General features: G+C 42.0%; 1 protein-coding gene across 2 annotated transcripts in view; it reads right to left on the bottom strand.

The window, feature by feature from the left end:
- COG6 (component of oligomeric golgi complex 6) overlaps positions 1 to 16,489 on the bottom strand; it is a 1,421,580-nt gene that overhangs the window by 872,145 nt on the left and 532,946 nt on the right. For both annotated transcript variants that reach the window (XM_044071656.1, XM_044071657.1), the window contains exon 8: positions 8,772 to 8,865. In XM_044071656.1, the coding sequence (XP_043927591.1) occupies positions 8,772 to 8,865 (94 nt within the window). The remainder of the gene's footprint in view (positions 1 to 8,771; positions 8,866 to 16,489) is intronic.

The following is a 16,489-nucleotide window of genomic DNA, read 5'->3' as shown; positions in this document are numbered from 1 at the left end:
TATGAATGGTCAAAGGCAAGAAATGGTTGAACAGAGGAACAAGGAGTGTCCTTCTCCCCTTTTTTATTTGTTTTTTACATAGAACCGCTGACAAAGAAAATATGGAACTCAAAAATTCAGTGATATGAATGGTAAGATAATCAAAAAATGTTAGCGTCATTTGCAGATTATATTATTCTGTATTTAGATAATCCAGAAAAGAACATTTCAATGTTGGGGAACATTCTGGCACAGTTTCAATTATTTTCAGGATGTAAATTACTGATTTCAAAACAAAGGCCATAGTGGTAAACTATATACCCACACTTGAATTGGCCCTGCCTTATCCATATTTATGGGGCCATTAGAAGACTAAGTATATAGATGTCATTAACTACAATGAAGTTACAGATTCTCCTGGCATTCAACGGCAGCACATTATGTTAACAACTTCCAACCTGCCAAAATATACTGAAGCTACATTCCAAGCATGAAAAGAACAGCACTGTGGGAAAAACAGGGACAGGTCACAGTCAGCTATCTGTCAGGTGCCAGGATAAGCCATATCACACATGAACTCAAGTCTCAACAACAGGTACTGTTATGACTCTGTCACAGTCCATGTTGGTGTGAACGACTTGAGACATACCCCTCTGGACTATTTGAAGAGAGGCATGACTGAGCTCTTGGACTGTGTGTCTCAGGCAGGTATGTCCCCCAGCTTTAAGCAGCATTTTACCTTCACCTAGGATGATGCCTCAATACAAACAGAAAATGATTGACAATTGGCTTAGATTCTGGTGTCATTCTAAGGAGATCCAGTATCTGTCAGCCTGGGATGACATGATCGATGGACCTTGATGCTTTACCAGATATGGTCTTCATCTGTCTCCCCTGGTATTTTGGCTACTGGCTAAGGCTATTGCCACACCATAGTGCCTTTTAGGCAGTGTCTCAAGGACAAAATTCTCGATGTAAAAACTCCATCTAAAGACAACGTCAAGGTTATGCTGCTAAACGCTAGGAGTCTTAACAAAAAACTGCACTCACTGGAAGCAGTCCTCACTCTGGATCTGGTTCAAGGCTGTGGAGAGCACCCCAACCATACAGGGTTACACCTCCTTCCACATGTTCAGACAAGAGACTAAAGGTGTGAAAACTAAAGGAGGTGGTGTATCAACTTTCATTAAAGATAAATACACCTCCAGATTGATCAAACTGCATGATTCCCTGGAGATACTTCAGGTGCAATTAACTGTTGGTAGGACACCTACTGAAGTCATTGCCAGCTACAGAACCCCCTCCATGAATCAGGGCACCCACTCTGCCTATTAGGATCAACTTGAGTCTATCAAAATAAATCTGAACACCATAGTTTTGGGTGACTTTAATTACCCATTCATTGACTACGTAAATTACTCGTGCTCAAACTCACTTGCCCAAACATTCCTTGACTTCATTAACTCCAATGCCCTGGACCAGCTTGACACCCCCACAATGGGTGCCAAAATCCTGGATCTGGTACTTATCTATATGGGGGACCACTGTAGCACCCTCACTGTGAGGTCTTCCCTGGTGAGATCTGACCACAATCACTCTCACTTGAAGTAACTACATTTGAACCCCCCCCCCCCCCCCCCAGCAGCAACTAAACTAAAAAACTTCCCCAAAGCAGATTATAATCTTTTACGGGATGGTATAAATAGCTTCCCTGCACTTCCCCCTCAGATGGAATTGGCAACTTTGCCGAGTTCTACACCACTGCTTTATACAAACACCTGTATAACTGTAATGACTCAGCCGTACCTGAAAGGACCAAAACAAGCTCCTCGAGGAACAGCAAATCTGCCTGGTGGACAACTGCAATTAACAGGCTTTACAATAAGAGAAAGAAATTGCTATCCAATCCAAGAGAAAGAGGGAGCAAGCCCTAAACTGGAAACACTCCCTCATCTGCTTAAACAAGTGAATAAAACTTCTTGTGAAGTCCCCCAAAGCAAACTATGAATCCAAATTAGTTTCCTCAACTAAAGACAACCATAAGGCACTCTTTAGTTACATCCATAACCTAAAAGGAAAGGCCCAGATTTGTACCAAACTGGTAGTTAAAGATACAACATATACTGAGCCTGTGGACATAACTAGCCTGTTGGCCGGCAGGTTTTCTGAAAACTTCACTCCCCTGTCCCCACCACACGTACTCTCCATGACATCCCTGCCACCTGTCCCCTCCCTTGCATCTCTAAACAGCACAGGTCATTAATGTCCTCTTTAAGGCCAGAAACACAGCATCTATGGGACCTGATAACATCCCGGGCTGTGTCCTACATGGGCTCCAACAAGAATTAGCAACACCATTGGGTATCATAGTCTAAGCACCGGCTTCATCTCAGCTGAATGGAAAATGGCCACCATTATTCTCTTGCACAAAGGTGATGTTTCCACTGACCCCAGGAACTACAGACCTATTAGCCTGACTAGCCTTATCTGCAAGTCCATGGAGCGAATCATCATGGACCTTATCAACAAAGATATAGGTAATCTCCAAACACTTGACCCTACTCAGTTTGGATTTGTCAAAGGGAGATCATGCCTGTTAAACCTGGTGGACTTCTTCAAAACAGTCTCCAGTGCCTTGGACAAGGGGAAATCTGTGTGTACAGCCTACCTATACTTAGCCAAGGCATTTGACACTATCCCCCCCACTCAGGCATCATTGAAAAACTCACCCAACTACTTAGATAGTTGGATGGGTCACTAGCTGGCTCACCGATAGAACCCATATAGTCAAAATAGGGGAATCTGTCTTCAAAAGCAGACCTGTAACCAGTGGTGTTCCACCGGGGTCAGTCCTGGGACCTCTACTTTTTGGAATGTACTTCTCCGAAGTACAAGCAAAAACTAATGATCTGTGGCTGACAAAATTTAATGATGACTGCAAACTGGGAGCGGTCAAAGAATCTCCAAATGATGTCAGCATCCTATAAGACAGATTTACACAAACAAATGACTGGTGCCAAAGTAATGGCCTTAAACTCAATGCAAAAAAATGTATCATCATCCCTTTCAGTAAGGGTGATGTTCCTGCTAACTACCACATCAATAGCAGCACCTTACGTATACACTCAGTGGTGAAAGACCTTGGCACACAGGTTGACAGCAATCTTACCTTTGACCACCATGTCCCCACAGTGGTAAGAAGGGCATTCTATATTGCTCATCTCGTAAGGGAATTGCCTTCAGAAAAAAAAAAGTTATAACCTCCCTGTACTCTTCCCTCATCAGGCCAATAATTGAGTACAACATCCCTTTTGGTATGTACCTTTCCAACCGTTTGCAGCAACTGGAGACACCACAAAGGTTCCTCTCAAAGAAAAGCCTAGGTTTTCAGCATCTGTCCTATGTGGATTGTCGGAAATCACTGTCATTTTATTCTATTTCACACAGATTACTGAGAGGCCATCTCTGCCATGCATACAAGGAAATCCCTGATCCTGCTTTACTGGAAACGCTCCATCTCCGTAAGTCAAATGGTACACAGGTTACTCAAGCTAATGACCTTAACCTGGTATGTAACATTAATAGAACCTGCTCAAGGGACAGATTTGTCTCCCAGAGGTTACCACACCTTTGGAACAGACTCTCACTTCATGTCAAACAGAGCACCTCACTGGCCTTCTTCAAACACAATCTGGGTGATTGGATGGGCAACCATAAATTCTCCCTGGGGGTTCCACCTGTGTCCCTCTTGGACAGGGGCAACTGATGCTGATCGCGGAAATAAGAGTAGAACATGGCTAGGCTTGTAAGGGCTCTTGGGTCAGTAGCCTAGTAACTTCCTATGATCCCAAGTTGTATAAACAAAAACAAGCAATCCATTTTCTTTCCATTGTACTCACTAAAATTACAGGAAGTTCAAGTCCACTGAGTCTTGCAACTATTATGCCTTGCTGGCTCCTATCATAGATTGTGACTCCCTTCTCAGTGAGGGTTAAGACAGTCATGCCCCAGGGTGAATTTATCAATACCCATGCAATTATCCAGATACCGTGTAAAGGAGGACAGTGTAACCCTTCTTCATCTACAGGGGGCTTTATTTCAGAGGTGAGGGGGCACTGAATAAAGAATTTGTCTCTACACCTTATTTTATTGATCTGCTGAAGCAAGTTTAAATCTCCTTTTCTGGTATTTGTGGGACTGTTTGATTTATGAAGATACAACAGATCCTGGATTACTGCATCACTGACTGTTCAGAATGCAAGGCACAGACCTCTGAGGAACCTGTAAGATACAGAAACAAGAAACAGTGTCTTTAGTCTTTTCTGGTATCTCAGAGATTTTAAACCTATGGCTTAAGTCTGGTGGGTACATCTCAAAGAGGATATTTGTGTTCTCTAGCAAGAGGTGCTGCTGCAGCAGCAGAGTGTGTGTGTGTGTGTGTGTGTGTGTGTGTGTGTGTGTGTGTGTGTGTGTGTGTGTGTGTGTATATATATATATATATATATATATATATATATATATATATATATATAGGTATATACATACCATAGTATGCAGTTATGGCTGAGAAGTTCAGCTCGATTGTGCTGGTACTGGAGTTGGGTGGTGGTCTTCCTGACCTCCTGAAGCATCAGTCCCTACCACATAACTTTAGCTTCTCAAGGTGGAAGAGGCTGCTGAGCCTGGAGCCAGGGAATGAGTGAGCCACAAGGCTCTTACCTTGGGGGAGGACGTGAACCCAACTTTTGCCCTGAATGGAATGACGGTGAGCTTGACTGTAGGAAATAAATGGGTCATAGGACTTTCACTCTTACAGGGTCTCAGTGCATCTTGGGAAAGGGAGACTGGTGAACTCACCCTGGGGGCCCTGTTCCACTCTCTATGGAGAGATGAACAGGCCAACTGGGAGAAGGGGTTACCTATTACAACCGCGAAACTGCAATTTTGCAGATACTGAAACGTCGACACATATTGAGTGAACTGCGAAAACACACTGTCCTGAAGCGTGAAATTCAAAATGTCAAATCGTCATAGTTGGCCCTTCTCCGGTACAGCTCCTTAAGGTAAGTGTGCAATAGTTCGGACCTTAGGGTTAGGGTGCGGGTTAAGGTAAGTGCATACATAGTAGGGTCTACTTCATAAGATCGACAGACCATTTGATTGACATTCATTTGGTCGACAGCTCATCTGGTCGACAACCAGTTTTCAAGGCAAAAACCTGGGATTTGCCCCCTCCCCAATGTTGTGCGACCCTGGAGTTGATATATATAGTTACGGGGGGGTGGGGGGCACAGCCCCCACATTGGGGGATGTGGGGTGGGCGAAGTCCCCACATATTTTCATTTAAAATGTGCAGTTTTTGTTGTATTTTCATGTGCCCCCCACCCCCTAACTATATATATATATATATATATATATATATATATATATATATATATAAATATCAACTCCAGGGTCGCACAACATTTGGGGAGGGGGGCAAATTCCTGTTGGGTGCCTTGAATACTGGTTGTCGACCAAATGAATGTCGATCAAATGGTCTGTCGATCTTATGAAGTAGACCCACATAGTAATATATGTAAGCTTTAGTTTAGGGTTAGAAGTAGGGTTTTGTTAAATGTATGCATGTGGATTATTTATTTTGTTTGGGTATAGCTCCTTAAGGTAGTTGTGCAATAGTTACGGACCTTAGCATTAGGGTGCAGGTTAAGGTACGTGGATACATAGTAATATATGTGAGCTTTAGTTTAGGGTTAGAAGTAGGGTTTTGTTAAATGTATGTATGTGGATTATTTATTTTGTTTGGGTAGGTAGTATGTAGCAGGCGGTGGGGTTGGCCATTTTGAATTTCACGGTTCAAGACATTCAGTGTTTTCGTGGTTTGCTTAATATGTGTCGACGTTTCCGTATTCGTGTATGTGAGGTTTCGCAGTTTTGATATAAACCCAGGAGAAGGAAAAGGAGCCACTTGGTCAGTCAATTGGTCGGGTGTGGAGACAACACTAAAATGCTCTTCACCTAACCAAAAATATCAACGAAGTAGGTCTACCTTGAACACATTACACTCTATTTATCAAAAATTAACAAAAAACAGCCAAACAGTTGATGCAAGCCATTAAAATATTTTCGTCCCTTTAGTCTTTTACACAGGTCAAGCATATTTTTATCAACCAGAAGAGAAGCTGTAGATAGCAATTAAAAAAGAGTTGAAGGATTTTATCTGGGAATGGAAGACAGCAAGGGTCAAGTGGGATAAGCTGATTCTTCTAACAGAACAAGGCGGACTAGTATTACCCAATTTGAAGGGGTATTTTACAGCAATACAGTTAAAGCTACTGTACATAGCACAAGCAGAAAACTACAATTCAAAGTGGAAAGGAATGATGCAAATACAGGGAGGTAGATCAAGAAATAAGGAGAGATTGGGATTTTGGATGCAGACTCTTAAGAAGAAGAACAAAAACTCATACAGAGTATTATATTCATAAAATAGCAGAGTGTATTCTAAGAACCAAACCAGCATGAGAATGGAGAAAAGAGATTTTGCCAATAGGGATGACTGTGGTCAGGGATACAGATAACAGGCGAAAGGGGGCTGGAATTTATTGGACAAAACTGGCAAAGGAATTAAGGTATTGGGAGCAAATAACTAGAAAGGAAAAGGTTATAAAATGGGAAGAGGCCAAAGATTTATCTGACTGCAGATTAGAGATTGTCTTCCCTATCAGTGATTAGGCAAAGAGAAAGAAATAGGGGGCCTCCTGAATGAAAGACCAGCACTGGTAAGAGTTTTTAATAGAATCTAGAACAGAAGGTACCATTAAAAAAGGAATAATTAGTAAAGTATATAAAATACTGCATGTTAATTACAATAACCAATCAGAGGAGCTTAGAAAAGATTGGGAAGAGAGATTGGATTAGCAATTCACAAAGAGACAATGGGAGAATATATGTATATCTCTCAAATATGCAGCAAAGTCTAGAAGATTTAGGATCTTTGCTTGGAAGTGTTTACAAAGGTATTTTTATACACCAAGTAGATTCCAGAGAATTTTTCTTCAGGTGGATAGCAAGTGTTGGAAGTGTGATGGGCAGGAAAGAAGTGGCTGGGAACATATTTTTTGGGAGTGTAATGAGCTGGCAGACTTTAGGGATTCCCTGAGGACCACTCTGTCGGAGATGCTAGGTGAGCAGATTGGATTGACTTGGGAGATACTTTTTTGAATTATGATATAGAATTGGAATTGCCTAGACATAGTAAAGCCTTCCTGAGTCTAATTATGGTGGCTACAAAAAAGCATTTACTAAAAAATGGAAATCAAAGTCTACACCAACTTTACTAGAAATAGTGAATATAAGTAACAGAGATAAAACAACTGGAAATTGGATCTTTAGAAAAGGGAGGGAGCAAACTACATAGGAAAAAATGGGAACTGTTTTAACAATATATGCAGAGCAGGAATGAGGTTTAAGAGGCAGGATTTGAATGAACCATATAATGCTTAACTGACAATGACTGGATAGATTACAAGTGATGTATAATGTTTGCAACTACAGTTGTTTGAATGGTGTCCGTGATGTATACTATTTGAAACTAAAGTGGCGTCTTGGTGTTTGTTTTCCCATTTGTATGAATATAAGATTGCCTATGTCACGTGTGAAAATTTAATAAAGATGTTTGTTGGAAAAAAACAGCCAAACAGTACATAACTATAGAAGAAAACAAAAGTACTAACAACAACTAAAAAACAAAGTAGACCAACTAGAAGGTAAAATTACAAGGGTGAAGTAATAAAAAATACCACGGCCTATGGAGGGGATGTGAAGAGTAGTAAAACTGCCAAAAACAAAATTAAAAGCGAACGGCCTGACCTGAACAGATGAAGAATTAGAGAAAGAAAAGCTGATGAGCAATACTAAACACAATTTTGAGCAAAAGTCAGAACATCTGTTTCTTTCCAAATATCAAGTTTTTGAATAATGTTGCCTAAAACAATTCTTCAGATACTAGCTTGATATGAGGTAATGGAAACAGAGAAAATAATCTTGTTTGAAGATATGGATAAAAGGGAAGTCTTTAGTCCTGCTGATAATGAATACTGACCTCCTCATACTGCAACTTTTTCTGGTAGAAATGGTGACCGTACTATCATCTTTGTCTCTGGAGTAAATCATAAACACCTTTTGGTTACTATGTATTGATCCCACTCAGAATTCTTAACTAACTTGTCACACTTACGCAAGCAGAAGAAAACATGAAAAGGGAGAGTGATAACATGCATTGAAGTCAAAGTAATAAATAAAAGATCAGTAGATCAATTAGTATTTTATTTATTTTTCTTTCTTCTAATACCTACAGTGTATGACATAAATTAAACAAAAAGTCATACTAACATTATTGCATACCATGTTAAAATATGCATCTTAAATATACTAAACTGCATAAAATTATAAACACATCCAAACACATCTTTTTCTTCCACACGTAATTCTCAATCATTATTATCCTTTCTGGCTCCTATTGTTGGAAAAGGATGAAGTTAATATGCTTTTCCTCTAGATGTGAAGCCCAATTCATTCCTAATCAAACACTGAAACACATGCATAAACTTTTGGCTACAGATTTCGTTCTGGGAAGGTAGACGCTGGTGTTTGCTGAAACCAAGACTGCCACAGGATTTACTGAAGCTGGAAAACACTACTTTGCAAGGTACAACTGGCTATTTACATGGGAGCATTTTGTAAGGAACTAAACACAGTCTATTCACATTAATAAAAAATACATCACTAACTTGTACAACACAGGTCTGTCCTGCAATGCTTCCATGGCCTGTGCCAAAACTGGTGGAATGTCACATGATTCCTGAGTCAAGGTCCTGCAATCACCTATAAACATTAAAACAATAAAAAGCTATTAACAACATATAAAATACGAATAAACTATGACACATTATAATGTACAAATGCAGTTCAGCATAAATTGTTTAGTGAATTACTTTTCTAGAAATCTGAAAAATAATGTATAGAATCAGGAAAAATCATAACTTCCTAAAGGTAGCATGTTCTAAGTTTCAGATTCAAACTGCAGCATGGCAGTTTTAGTACTCCATATACAATGCAGAAGTAGATTTGTAGCACACAGACCTTTCTGAAGCACTCAGCACAGCAATATGATATATAAAGTGGCAAAAGGTCACAGCTAATGAAATGAGCTTTACTGGATTAACAAGAAAATACACTGCCCATAGCAAAGAAGCTGTATTCACTGTGCAGTATGCAGTCTTCCTAATAAAAAACAAGATAGTATGACAAGTATGACAATCTGTCATGCATCTTTCTGCTTTTTTGACAAATTTCGGATGTAAAGCACGAACAGGTCAGTGTGGGTGTATGTGTGTTGTGAGGAACTGGCATCAGCGTGTCCTCTTCATACAAAACATGACAGCTGGATATAAAACATCTGATATGTTTTCTAAATCCCAAAGCATACCTGAACATAGGTTTTTTTTTACAATACTTTATTTGACTGCATCTTTTTTGAGAGTTTACTGCCTGATCTACTTTATAGCTTCTCTGTGACATCACAGTCCATTTACGTTAGGGACTACACCTCAAACACTGCGCTATGAATTCACAGGAACGTTATAGCAAAAATAAATTAACTAATTTTAAATAAGTTTATACACAGATATGGATCTTCATGCATATAGGCATGCATATATACATAAATAAGTTATAAAAAGGGGAAATATATTTTGTCAAAAAAATACAATTTAAACACTGATGTTATGTTGTCCTGTCTCACCTTCATTCTTAATGGTTGGGTTCGGTACCGAGCATTGGTTCTGACTCGGCCATATACTAAAGCTTGAGAGCTTTCACTGGCTCAAGGCTACATACTATCCCACGATACCTAGCGACTGTTACTCAGATCTCGTTTGCCGCTTGTAGCTTCGGGATTGCTTTTTTCGCTGGCTCAGGCTAAGTGGATTTTTCTTTAAATTTTGAGACATTGTTTTCAAAAGTTTTAGTAGTAGAATATCTGCTCTATATTACTGTTAATTGTGTGTCCCTTGTTCTTCTCAGAAAAAGTCCTTCCACTCTTGTTTTTTGAAGTTAGTCGTCATTTATCTAGCGGTGCCCTTCTGAGGGATGCATTTAAGTTAGTGGATTCCCTCCTTTTCTCTCCTTAGCCCATTTTTAGTTAGAGTTGAAGTGACTCAGGCTGCCAAACCTTTGGACAAATCACCCAAAACTTCTTTGGCTCCAGTCTTCGAGCTGTCGAAGAGACTTGAGAAATTGAGTTCTTCGGAGCCAAAATTCCATCAGTTCCGAAAAGGAAAAAGCTGTGTCGGTTCCACTTGCAGTTTCGGAACCATCTAGTAGTTGGAAAAGGAGCCAGTCATCATCCTTGGATCCGATTTTTTCGGTGCCGCAGTCTCCTCTATTGCAATCGGTGGCGGGTAGCCACAAGTCCTCCCATTCCTCTTGGTCAAGGAGCCTTTCGGATGATGATGTGGAGAGGGTGGTTAGAAAGTTCGTACACCGGCCCTGGCAAAAATTCTCACTAGCCCAGCTCAGATGGTTGTGGAGCTGAATCCACAAGTTTCTTTACCTTCAGTTCCTCCTCCGACTCAGTCGAGTTTGGAGCCAGAGTGCCTGAAAGTCCTAGTGGTGGAACCATCGGACCCAAAATCTGTTCTTGGAGTTTTGGTGCTGCTCTCCGCTCTAACCACTTTGATGTTGTCTTCTATCGAGGGGTCTAGGGGCAGAGACTCCCTCGTCAGTTCTGGGGCAGACAGTTGAACCGGACCCTTGTCGTATCAGACTCTCCCACTCGGGACTTTGGTGCAGGTGAGTTCAGCGCCCACATCAGTCTCGGAGCCATCCTCCTTGGCACGGGGAGATCTCCTAGTTCCTCGGAGCCATAGGCTCTCTTGGTCCTGGATCGTAGTGCCTTTGAGGTGATGAGCAGCGTCGTTTCCTCTGAGACTGCTCCAATCTCGGCTTCAACTGCTCTTCCCCCCCAAAGGGCAAGTGTCAACCTCTACACCATCCCTACAGCCCCACAGTAGAGAAACAATGCCCCGGGAAGCTCCAATAGGAAAAACCCTCTCTTCCGAAACCTCCCCGGAAAATCCCAAGGAGGTCCCTCATAAAAGAACGTGTAAGAGGAAACACATAGATTCCCCTGAGTCTGTCACATCCGATACTGACTTTGAGGATTCAGAAGGGTCCCCAGGGTCATCCTCTGAAAATGTCTCCTTTTCAGACATCTTAGAGAACCTGAAACAGAGATGTGGCTGGAAAACCCTCTCTCCTTCTGAAGATGAGTTGGTGTACCTGCAGGCATTTGATTCTTGACCCTCCGCCTCTTGGGTGTTTCGCCTTTCGACCAGCTCCTGAGTGTAGTCAGTCGAAAGGCATGGAGCTCTCCAGTGTCGGTGGAGCCGGTTCCGAGGAGGCCCAATAAATTCATTACAGCCCCGGAAGACAGTTTTTGACCAAAGGTGTCCCAGTAGATGCTATGGTGGAGGCAGTAGCCACCAAGAAGGAATTAGATGAAACTTCTGCATCTGTCCATCCACCGAATAAGGAGACTCGAATGATGGACAGATATGGGAAGCGTATGTTCTCTTCAGTGGCCTTTACCCTTAGGTCACTGAATTATTTATCCCATTTTACTCGTCTTCAGAGGGATCTCCTCAAGGAGCTAGGAGATTCCCTTCAAAGTGCTACAGCTGTAGGGGTATCTAACAGAATAAGCTCTCAGCTTAAGACCTTAACCTCTATAACTAACTCCTCCATGCGCCTCATTTCTTATGTGGCCGATGGAGCGAGCAGGGCAGCAGGCACAGGAATAGCTCTGAGGAGACATTCCTGGATGCGTCTTTGTGAGTTTGCTGAACGTTTCAAGTCTTCCTTTATTGACGCCCGTTTGACGGCTCATCCTTGTTCGGGCCAAAAGTGAAGGAGACTTTCACCAGGAGCGAGCAAGACTCTGTCCGACATGGGAGTACGTTTCTTCATCCCTACTAGACCTTATCCCAAAGGTCAGAAGGGGAGAAAAATGTGGTTCCGGAAATCCAAAGGAGGCTCGCTGGATGCTTGTGGTGAATTTTCCCTATGGAGCAGAGGAGGAAATAACAACGGAAGACTCCGCCCTCGCGGCAGAGGGGGTCCACAGAATCAGGGTGACAGAGATATGTTCTCGGGTAGACCCTTCAGTGTTCTTGAAAGGAGGCCTGCCTGTCCACCTCTGGAGGCACTCGGGGGGGAGATTATCACTGTACCCAAAAGCCTGGCTAGACATGACTCAAGACAAATGGTACAGTCCATCATTTCCAGGGGATACAACATTCCTTTCACCCTTCCATCAAAGATCATCACAGAAATACCACCTGGTCAAAGGGATCAAGCAACCCTAGAAATTCAAAGGTTGACAGAAAAAAAAGAGTCATCCAAGAAGTCCCCGCAGACCAAATCGGATCCAAAAAAGACAAGGGACTGGAGACCAAGTTTGGATTTCAGCAGACTGAACAAGTCGGTAAAGAAAACGAAGTTCCAGATGGTAACACTGCAGTCTATACTCCCTTTTCTGTGAAAAGACAACTGGATGTGCTCTATAGATCTTTACGATGCATACTACATGGACAGGCGATCCAGAAGATATCTATGCTTCCGGCTGGGAGCCAGTCATTACCAATTCAGAGCTCTGCCCTCGGCCTCACTACAGCCTACAGAGGGTTTAACAAATGCATGGCAGTAGTCACGGCTCACCTGAGGCATCAAGGATTCTGGGTGTTTCCATACTTAGACGACTATTTGCTGACCGCCACCATCAAGCATCTACTAACCAGGACAAGAGACATCACCATTCATCTCTTCTCAGAACTGGGCATTACTATATATTTCAAAAAATCTGCCTTGTTGCCATCACAGCATATTACCTTTATAGGGGCAGACTTAAACACAAAAGACATGGTGGCAAAACTGCCTCACGAAAGAATTTAAATGCTGTGCCATCAGGTGTCAATATTGCTCATGAGGAAAAGTTCAAGGTTCTGGGTTCGATGGCAGCTGCAGTAACACTAGTCCCACTGGTGCTCCTACACATGAGAATATTAAAGTGGCTACTTTTCGCTCAGTGGTCCATGCAGGAGTTGCCCATGTCACACAAAATTCTCATTACGGACACCTGCAAGAGGGACTTACAATGGTGGCTTCAGTCTCACAGGTAAAGATAGGCAGACCATTTGTTCTTCCACAACTGGTAGCTATAGTAACCACGGATGCTTCCCAGATAGGGTGGGGGGGCATTATCTGGGACAGATTGTCCAAGGGATTTGGCAAGAACACGAGTACCACTTGCACATCAATGTCCTAGACATGAGGGCAGTGCTCCTGGCATTGCAAGCATTCCAAAGCTCACTTCCAACAGGTATGATTGCAATACAAACCAACAACATGTCTGTGGTGTGGTACATCAACAAACAAGGCGGAATTAGATCCTACCCCCTCTGTCGAGAGGTTTAGAGAGTTTGGCAATGGGCAATTTCTTCTCAGTGCTTTCTAACTGCAGCGCACATCCTGGGGAAATCCAGCATGATAGCGGACAGGCTAAGCAGGGCAATTCCTATGCCTCACGAGTGGACCCTCAAACAGGAAATTGCTAACTGAATTTTCTAAAAATGGGGCCAGCCTTGCTGCGACCTCTTTGTCATGTCAATCAACTCCAAATGCAGCAGCTACTTTGCCCTAATCCCCCCTACGAGGGAGTCAACCAGGGATGCACTTGTTCACTATTGGACCCCGGGACTTCTTTACGCATTTCTACCATTTCCATTAATACCCAAAGTTCTCCAGAAAGCCAGATCATTGAGTTGCAAGCTGATTCTCATTGCTCCTTACTGGCCTTGTGAGATATGGTTCCCCTTTCTATGGCCCCATCTTCAGATCCTTGGATCCAGGACCTAGTGCCGGATCTTCTGACTCATCAGTCAGGATTGCTCCACCCATCTCTTCCAAGCCTCAAGCTGATGGCTTGGTTACTCCACTTCCCATCTTAGCCAGGCTTCCAGATCTATCCCCAGCAGTGCAACACATTCTGGTTTCATCGGATAAGAATACAACTAAGAAACTTTATGCAAGCAAATGGAAGAGGTTTTCTTGCTGGGCTAGCAAGAACCATATAGACCCTTTTACAGCCCCTATATCAGCAATCCTGGAATTTTTAACAGAAACCTTTAATCAGGGTGTAGCAGCAGTCATGGTACGAGTACAACTAGCTGCTATATCAAACCACCACTTAGGAGACATGGGATCTAACATAATGTCCCACATATTATGCAAAGCCTTTCTGAGGGGTACATTCCTTTTAAGACCTCCCATAAGAGAACCACCACCTCCTTGGGATCTAAATTTTTTATCCTCCTTAATTCTTCCACCATTCGAACCAGCCTCTTCTTGCTCATTAAAGTTCTTATATTGGAAGACAATCTTTTTGATAGCTATTACTTCTGCTAGGAGGGTTTCAGAGCTGCAAACTCTGTCTGTTCATCCCCCCTATCTGATTTTCCACGACGACAGAGTGTCACTCAGAACAAATCCTTCCTTTCTGCCAAAAGTTTTTTCTGAAGGAAATTTAAATCAATCTACTGAGCTACCGGTGTTATTCCCCAATTATGGCAACAAGGCAGAATATGAGCTTCACCAACTGGATGTACATAGGCAGTTACATTTCTACCTACATAGGACAAAGAAGTTTAGAAAATCTGACAACTCTTTGTTTCATTCTCAGAAAACAGAGAAGGAACTCCAGTTTCAAAAGTGACCTTACCAAAGTGGCTTACAGACATCATTACTTATGCCTATAACTATCAGAATAAAGAGCTACCGGGGAAAATTATAAGGCCTTCAACCAGAGCAATGTCGACTTCCACTGCCTTTCAAGATGGCTCCCTTTGGATTCAATTTGTGTTGCAGCCACATGGGTTAACCCTCGCACCTTTATCACTCATTACAAAGTAGATGTTGCCTCCCGGAACAGGGCATCCTTTGGTTCCACTTTTCTGACGAGTTTATTCCCTTGAGCCACCCAAGTAAGAAGGTTTTGGGGATGCTGTCCCAACCATCAAGAATGAAGGCGAGACAGGACAACATAACATAAAGAAGTTATATACTCATCATAACGTTCCATGATTGTTGTCCATAATCTCACCTTCATTCTTGCATCCCACCCTCCTTCCCCCTTCCTGAAGGATCGAGAGGACCTTCTCTAAAATTAGCTGTACTTTCCTGATTCTCTTCATGCCTTAAGAATTATGGGCAGAGAATCTGTTGTAGTAGTTGAACTGGGTTGCATAGTCTAGTGATTAGTTGTCTCAAACAAGATCTGGGTAACAGTCGCTAGGCATCTTGGGATAGTATGCAGTCTTGAGCCAGTGAAAGCTCTTGAGCTTTAGTATACAGCCAAGTCGGAACTGATGCTCGGTTCCGAACCCAACCATCAATAATGAAGCCGAGATTAGAGACAACAAATATGGAATGTTATGGTGAGTACATAACTTCTGTTTTTGCAATGCTCTCTCATAATCAGCTCCAGTTAAACAGGGGCCTACTGAAAACTTTTGAAACTGTATGTAACCAACCAACCCAAAATAGTGCTAGATTGCACACAGTGTACCTTTTCAGCATTTAAAAAAACACTAAACCAATTCCAGACATTCAGAATAAAGGCTACTTAACATAATATGCAACCAGAAATCAACCTAAATATGCCACAAACCATTTAAACAAAGTAAATTTTAGCACATCTCCATGCATCAAAATAAATTATTTTTAAAAGTGTGCAAAATGTGACACACGGTATATACCTGGCCACCCCCAAGGAATTAGGTTATGAAGTAGTTATGCATATTATCCAGAAGACCATCGAGGAGCCTAGCTCAATTTCCTTGAACCACTGTCTGGTTAAGTGAGTGGCTGAAACTTGTACTGAAAGTAAATGGAGGCTCTGGGAATCAAATTTTGGACTACAGGAAACCGCTCATTTTCAGCTCTTAGTCTTAATCCTCTGCACTATTTGCCAGGGAAAGAACTGCTTGCCTCATCTAGGATTTAAATCCATCGCCTCCAGATCACCATTCTGGTTGCTAAACCATTAAGCTACAGAAGAATCTGACTTACTCAGGGTTACTCAACACAAAGCACTGGCAGTAATGGAAAATATTCAGCAAAAAGATCTTTAGGTTTGTATAACTGAGTTTACATTCCCATTTTATCCTCTTTTGGACTCCATATCCAAAAACCTCCAGGCTTAGAATATAGGGCAAATACTAATCAGCAAGCTATTTGCATATTTTGGTAGACTATCTCAAATAACCAGATGTCAACATAAAATATGTCAAAAAAGATATAACAATGAAAGATCATGTACTGATTTCTAGTCTAATGGAAGGAAGTACCCGATCTTCTGTGCTGCAGGTTTAAAGCAAAGTAATTTTTGGTT

The sequence above is a fragment of the Protopterus annectens genome, chromosome 5.part0 (genome assembly GCF_019279795.1).
Source record: "Protopterus annectens isolate FY-2018-M chromosome 5.part0, PAN1.0, whole genome shotgun sequence".
NCBI classification, from domain to species: domain Eukaryota; kingdom Metazoa; phylum Chordata; order Ceratodontiformes; family Protopteridae; genus Protopterus; species Protopterus annectens.
Note: the sequence above shows the minus strand (reverse complement) of the source record. Positions and strands in the feature narration are given on the sequence as shown.